This window comes from Anser cygnoides, chromosome 13, assembly GCF_040182565.1.
Source record: "Anser cygnoides isolate HZ-2024a breed goose chromosome 13, Taihu_goose_T2T_genome, whole genome shotgun sequence".
In the NCBI taxonomy this organism is placed as follows: domain Eukaryota; kingdom Metazoa; phylum Chordata; class Aves; order Anseriformes; family Anatidae; genus Anser; species Anser cygnoides.
In genome coordinates this window covers 3,071,016-3,078,354 of record NC_089885.1, presented here as the reverse complement: position 1 = coordinate 3,078,354, position 7,339 = coordinate 3,071,016, and the positions used below count along the sequence as shown (strand labels likewise).

General features: G+C 43.1%; 2 protein-coding genes across 2 annotated transcripts in view; both read left to right on the top strand.

Moving 5' to 3' along the window:
* Window positions 1–2: 2 nt before the first annotated feature.
* Window positions 3–4,784, top strand: PSMD10 (proteasome 26S subunit, non-ATPase 10). The gene is made up of 5 exons (XM_048070789.2): window positions 3–161; window positions 268–366; window positions 1,251–1,397; window positions 1,502–1,668; window positions 2,676–4,784. Exons 1-5 carry the CDS (start codon window positions 27–29, stop codon window positions 2,827–2,829), a joined length of 702 nt encoding a protein of 233 aa, XP_047926746.1. The 5' UTR covers window positions 3–26; the 3' UTR covers window positions 2,830–4,784.
* An 82-nt stretch (window positions 4,785–4,866) lies between these two features.
* Window positions 4,867–7,339, top strand: part of LOC106038582 (synaptotagmin-like protein 2) — a 70,081-nt gene continuing 67,608 nt past the window's right edge. The window contains exon 1 of the mRNA XM_013185187.3: window positions 4,867–4,994. The gene's annotated coding sequence lies outside the window, so the exon portion shown is untranslated. The remainder of the gene's footprint in view (window positions 4,995–7,339) is intronic.

The window sequence follows — 7,339 nt, the reverse complement described above, 5'->3', positions numbered from 1 at the left end:
GGGCGAGCCGAGAGGGTGGGAGGACGATGTCGGCGGGCGCCATGGCGGGCGCGGTGTCGGTGTCGGAGGTGGCGGTGTGCAACATGGCGTACGGCGGGCGCCTGGACGAGCTGCGCGCCCAGCTGCAGCGCGACAGGGGCCTGGCCACGGCGGCCGACCAGGTCAGCGCGGGTTGCGGGCTCTCCCCCCGCCCCGTGAGGCGGCGGCTCCCGGCAGCCGGCCCCGCTCGGCGCCCCGGGCTGACCGCCGCCCGCTCCCTCCCCACAGGCCGGCCGCACCGCGCTGCACTGGGCCTGCTCGGCCGGGCACGCCGCTGTCGCTGACCTGCTGCTGGGGCTCGGGGTGCCTGTCAGCGAGAAGGACGACGTGAGTGGGGCTGGGAGGGAGCGGGGGTCTGGGGGGGGAGAGAAATGGGGGTCTGAGGGGGAAAGGGGGGGGAGGTCTGAGGTGAAAGGGGGGGGGTCTGAGGTGAAAGGGGGGGGTCTGAGGGGAAAAGGAGGGGTCTGAGGGGAAAAGGAGGGGTCTGAGAGGAGGGGTCTGAAAAAAACGGGTGCTGAGGGGAAGGGGGGTGCTGGGGTGAAAGGGAGAGCTGAGGGGAAGGGTAAGGCTGAGGGGAAAAATGGGGGCCCTGAGGGGAATGGAGGATCTGAGAGGAATGGGGGGGGTGCTGAGGAGGGCATTATGTTGTGCCTCATGGTGAGGGACTTACTTTGAAGGCTTCTCACTGCTGTGGGTGGCGTTATAGAGTAGATCCCAAGCTCAGTGATTGCTCGGTTCCAGAGGATGTGGTCTGTTACTGTCCGGGAGAAAATATTTATGTTGTGAAGCATCCTAAAGGTCACCCTTGAAGAAGGAAGCGTTGTCCTGCTAGTTTAATGGGAGGGTGGGATATAGAAGGCATTGCAGAAACTTTTAGATGCCCTTTTCTGCCACTTTTGTTTGTTCTCAAAATATCTCCTTTGGAAAGCAACACCGTTGGGTCTGGAGGGGTGAGGTGCCCCCCAAGGTGCTGTACCTAACGGGAACAGAAGCGATTTCTGCCATTTACTTGCTCGCTGCTGTCAGGTAGTGCTGACATACAAGCAGACCTGAGGTGATACCAATCACATTTAGCTCTGCAGTTATAACACCATGCGCAATTTGATTAGCAAGTAATCTGCTTTGCATTGGGGTTATGTTTTCATTGTGTTTTTTTTTTCCCCCCTGAAATTCTTGGTTTTAATATTTTTTTTTTCTTCTTATCTCTGCAGGCTGGTTGGACTCCCTTGCATATTGCCGCTTCGGCAGGCCGTGATGAAATTGTGAAAGCCCTCCTTGACAAGGGTGCTCACGTAAATGCTGTCAATCAGAACGGCTGTACGCCCCTGCATTATGCAGCCTCCAAAAATAAGCAGGAGGTATGGTTCCCTGTGCTACTGGGGGTGGTGTCGCTCTTGGAAGAGGTATTTAATTAGAGGAACTTTTCTTCTTTCCAACCCCCTGTTTCTTCCCGCATGTTCAGATTGCAATCATGCTTTTAGAGAATGGAGCTGATCCAGATGCAACAGACCACTTTGAATCCACCCCATTACACAGAGCAGCAGCCAAAGGAAACCTAAAAATGATACAGATCCTTCTGCGGCACAAGGCGTCTGTTAATATACAGGACTCGGAAGGGAATACGCCTCTGTAAGTGATCATTTTTTTCATGTTTGTTTTGCTGACAGCATAGTCTCTATGAAATGAAACTCCAGTTCAAATTTTTAAAAACTTCTAGCTGCCTCAGAATAGTCCGTTGCTTCACATCTCTGTGTAATTAAAAAGAATTTGAGAAAATCATAATTAGTGTTTTGCATAAGTGTGTCTGTACCTACATACTTTAATTTGTGTTACTGCGTCTACTTACGAAGTGTGGAACACCTTTTTTAATTGCCTGGAATGCGTTCAGTTGCCACTAGGGGGTACAAAGCATGCTAATAACTTCAAAGTCAGAGGGAACTGGTCGTACAGGCTGGCTTACTCCGTCCTGCCAAGCAGGAGCTGGTTTTGGAAGCTTTTCTTCACCTCTCTAAGGAAAATAAGATGTAATTTATGTACAGCCAGTCCAGTGTTTGGTATTACCTTAGAGAGCAATTGGAATCTGTATGGGTGAAACCTTAACTGTTTTGAAGTTGGTGGCAAAACTCTGCCTTGTCTGCAGTGCAAGAAAGGTTTTGCCCTGAGTAAGAGCAAGCAGTATGTTTTTCTCATACATAAAGCCCAGTCTTATTGTAGAATACATGCATTTATTCTCAAGATATGCTACACAGAAAAAAAAGCTTTTGCTGCATTTGTAGTAACTCTTTACAAATTTAGTTGATCACTTTAAGTTCAACTAGAGATTACCATTTTCCAGTTTCGCTATGGATTATGTGCTCCTTAGCTTTGTTGGCTGCAGAGCCAAACCCAGACCTAAAGAAGTGCCTTAAATTTGTGAAGCCAGTAGCAGGAGGAGCGCTCTTGAGTTGCTTAATGACGAGAGTGACCTGATGGCAGACTTTGAAGTCTGCTTAGGTAGTTGGTTGCGTGTGGTTTTGTTGTTCTAGGGTTTCTCTCCCTTCCGACATTCATGCTGTCATTTTGACAAAGGATAATTATTGCTCTTTATAAGCTTGGACTACTTAAAAGTGGCTGTGGGTTTCTTGTTCTTATTGCAGTCATTTAGCCTGCGATGAAGAGAGAGTGGATGAGGCAAAGCTGCTGGTGTCTCACGGTGCAAGTATTCACATTGAGAACAAAGAAGAGCTGACGCCCCTGAAAGTGGCAAAGGGTGGCCTGGGAGCCATACTTAAAAGAATGGTGGAAGGCTAGTGAGGACTTTGAGCTTGACTCTTCCCTGTTGCACTTGTATTTAAGACTGCAAACTTCATGTTTTCGTAGTTCAACTAGGCTGTCATGTATGAGCATCAGCATGTGGTAATAAAATGTGTTTCTCTAGGTTTGCTTCAAGTGTACTGCCAAAACAGTCATTTGTACTTCTGTCGATTGTACAGATCACTGCTTTTAAAGTATTTTTGTTAACTTGCAGTTTGCTTTCAGTTCACACTATGATCATGTATGTCATTCCTTCTATTTCAGCGTCTAGTTTAGGGTTATTTCTTTCAAACAACAAGACCAAAAGTGCTTTACCTGTTTAAAGTCAATTTTGTCTTGGAAGCGTGTTCAGCGTCTTTGTTTTACTCTTAGCATTTGTGCTTGGGCTTTTTGTTTGTCTTTTTTTGGGTACTGATTTGCTTCTTTCAGATAATTCTAAATTACTCTTTTTCCTTTTGTCAAAGGCAGTTTGCTGCGTTACTTCAATAATTGTACCAGTTTTTACCCTTGTTAGTCTTTTTGAGTGAACTTGTAGTATTTTAAGCTTCTCTCTTACGTATTTTTAGTTTAGTTTTAAATCTAATTCATTTGATGAAGTGCACTGGGCTGCCTGCAGAATGGATGTGCAGCTTGAGTTACCTCTGCAAAGATACTATAATTATATGCTCTGGATACTTCGCTGGGATGTGCTTTGAATCTTTTTTTTTCCTGTTGTTCCTTCCATGGACCTCTCTGTTCTGTTTGACTTGCGTTGTGTAGCACTGACAGTGTTTTATAACAGAAGCCTGAGTTAATCCCTGTTTACTCATAGCAAATCCTGGTATTAAGTTATTAGAAGGTAGACCCAATGAACCTGAGTTGAAAAGTGTTTGTGACTGCAGCACAAATTGAGACACTTTATAATCTACCGTGCTTTGTGTGTTGGTTTTTTTTCCATAATCTTCCCCTGGGTTGATCTGGCAGACTGTTAGTTAAAACTTCATTTCAGTGTTAAAAGTAACGTGATTTTGTGGAGTGAGAACTGCCGCAGCAGTTCCCCAGCAACTGCACCCTCGTGGTGACTGTAACACTTGCTCTTTAACCAGCTGCCTGTGATTTTTCCTGCTGCTATGAATGCTTGTGAAAACTGCAGTTAATGGAAACTCCTCCTAAGTACCCCTCTAAGGACTGAATCGCTGGAAAGCTCCCCACTAGAAGTGTTCTTTTTACTGGGAGGACAGGAACTGTGCTGCCAAGCTGTCGTGTTGAATTTTCTTGAAATAGTTGAGAAACTAAGCATGTTTAGGGGGTGTTGTGCTTTGCATATTTTTTTCAGCAAAGAATAAGGTTATTGCTTTAGGAGTCTCAAAGATTTTCCTGTTCTCTCTGCTTCAGATAAAGATTTAAGGGATAAAGCACGCTTGTAAGGTGACTTCCTGCAGAATTCTTCCAGAGCATATGGGAATAAGGAGAGTGAGCTTCCTTATATGTAGGTTATTAGAAAAACTTCATTCTAGCAGCTTCTGTGATGACTGTATTCATGTAAGGTACTCCTTGGGCAGGGGAGAAGTGGAGCTATTCTCTAAATTGCTTTTTCATGCAAATCTTTGAAGGCTTCCATGCACTTGTCACTACTGCGTTTGTTTCTTACTTTTGTGCTGGTAATCTCTGGTTGAATTGACATGGGGGTGGTTGGGATTTTGTGTTTTGTTTTGTTTGCTTTTTAGTATGATGGGAATTAAATTCAATGTTTTAGTATTCAGCGATAGAACTGAGAGTTCTTACTGCTTAATATAAGTTAATAACTAACATTTGTGGCAGAAATATTTGAGAGGGAAGTATGAAGTTCAACATGTGACCTCCTGTTCTGATGTTGGTAAGATATCTTGTGGCACCGGTGGAATAGCGTTCTCTGTTCTGAACAAATGTTGATGATGAAATTCTGTGAAATAAAGACAATTTCCTAAACAGCAGTCTTTGGTGTTATAAAACTTTATTAAACTTACGTGTAACAAAACCAATATTTCCTAACTAGCTTTTGCGCTTTGGATGAAGAGAGCAAGTCAGCTGAAAGCCTGCCATCCATTACACAGTATGGAAACAGAACATGTTTGTTCTTCAGCTGCAAGGAAATGTTGAAACAGAAGATGACCGTTTTTACAGTTTAACTTGTAGGGATTAAGGTAATGCAATTTATTTTGATAAGCAAGACAGAAACTTAAAACCAAACATAATCTTCACTAAGTACTTTTAAGTCTATCCTAGAAAGCAAAATGCAGGTTACATTGCACAGAGAGCAGTGGGGAAAACTTGCCTTTACAGTAACCCCTGGCTGTGCAGACCTTACTTGAAGCAGGAACTTGACTGAGTAAATGATGTTTTTTATACATTATGGAGGTGCTGCTGAAAACTTGAATTGAGAAAAGCTGAAGTTAAATTCTGTGGTGGTTCTTGATCTTTGTATAGAGAAAAAGAAGGAAAAAAAAATTAAAAAACCCTGCCACAGCTCTGTAGCTTTTTTAAATCCCCTTCCCTGGAAGATGGTGGCTTGGATGTTGGCTTAATATCTGCTTTCCATGCTAATGATTCTTACTCCCTCAGGAGGACATAAATGGGCCATGCAGCAAAGACTGTTAAAACATCTGAAGCAAATTGTGAAAAACACTGTGTCCTGCATAGCTCTGCAGGGTTTTTGAGCTACATGCCATGGTTCAGTATCTGATTTGGCTTGTACGTTGCCAAGAGCAGCAGTGGAAAGCTATGAACTGTGTCCCATTCTTTACAATAAACTGTTTTACATGAGAGAATCTTCATACTGAGGACAAACATCTGTCAGAAGGCTTACAAAAATATCTCAGAATGCTAGGAAATTCTGAATAAATGTTTTTGGTATTTTCCTTACCTTCCTCTTCGCCTCCAGCAGTCTGTTCTGCTTTTTTTTGGGGTGGGTTGGTGGTTGTTTTTTTTTTTTAATAACAAACTGGTGATTAGAAGTAAGAGAGAACTTATAAAATGAACAGAACAATTGAATGTATAAAAGCATTAACATTGAGCAATCTCTGTTGTTTTTTAGCACATGTAAGACCTGGGGTAGTCTAGGAACATTGTCTGTGTTAGCTGTATGATGCAATTACAACTTCACCAGACTAAGCCCCTATTTTAGAAGTTATATAAGAAATAGATGCAGAGAAGCTTCTGAAGTTGAGATTAAGGAAAGATTAAAACCCAGTGACAGTGACCACTTAATGTAGTCCTTCCATATAATAATGAGAGTGCTGTTGCAGACACCTGAAATCTGGAAGAGCGTTGCAGTAAATAAAATGCAATTGGCATATATACAGGAGATTTCTTTGAAAATACGCTATCTCATTTATAATTAATGCAAATAAAGCAGTGTCATGAGGAGCTGTGTATATTCTTCTATGAAGGGCAAGAGTAAAAGAATGCCTAGGAGTGTTGGAGAAGAAATTATTACAAGTTAATGCCACTCTCAGCCAAGTTATAAGCTCCCTTGGACCAACAATGCATTTGAATTTTCTCATTAGGAAACACCTGTGGTGAGAAATGGCACCCAAACAGGAGAAGGCTGTACGTGCTCTTCTCTTGCTGTTACTGACCATGCTTATAAAACTATCAGCAAGAATATAAGAAATTTTCCTTAAGCTTCTACACCTAGACTGCATGGTCAAGAGTTTGCAGATTTTGCTCGGTAAAATTGCCACCTCATTTAACAAAAGATGCCTGCCTAAGAAGAAGCTTGTATACAAGTCATGACTTAATGTTTGCCTTGGATATTTTGGAGAGAGAACAGTGATCCACTGACAGGATGCAGCAGTGTTGGCACTAGTAAGAGTTTGATCCTTGTGGTCCAGCATGAGCAGTTTTTAGCTAAAACAATGTTGTAAGAACATTGTAAGTGATCTTTTACTCTGAAATGAAACACTAGGCTGCACGTATCAAAGTCAAATGTTTGAAAGCCACAACACTATGTAGAAAGGACAGTGAATGCAGTTAGCTTAATGATCCAAACTGAATCACAGAATTGTAGGGGTTGGAAGGGACCTCGAAAGATCATTGGGTCCAACCCCCCTGCCAAAGCAGGTTCCTTAGAGCAGGCTGCCCAGGTAAAATGGGCATGTTGATGAGGACTTAATGCCTTATTTGTCAGTAAAGATACTTAGAGCTGTAGGAGCTGGACCTGAAAATTTTAGCTCAGATGTATCCTTCAATCTGTTTTAAAGATGGCTGGTGTATACCAATAACTTTTACAGGCTAGAAACAGTCACCAAAGGAGAAATAGTAGATCTTATAGAAGACTTAAGTGCCAAAACGTCCCAGATCCCCAGGTCAGACAGTTTTCTCTGCAGTGCACAAGACTGGAAGTGGTGTCTCCTTAGGTCAGTGAGTATCTGCCTCATGTAGGTCTTAGGGAGCTGCTGAGGCTGTGTGTCTGGTCCCTGAACCAGCTCTGGAATGCTGATGTCTTGGGAACTCTAAAGTCAGAAGGTTGTGGTTAACAAAGTGTGTC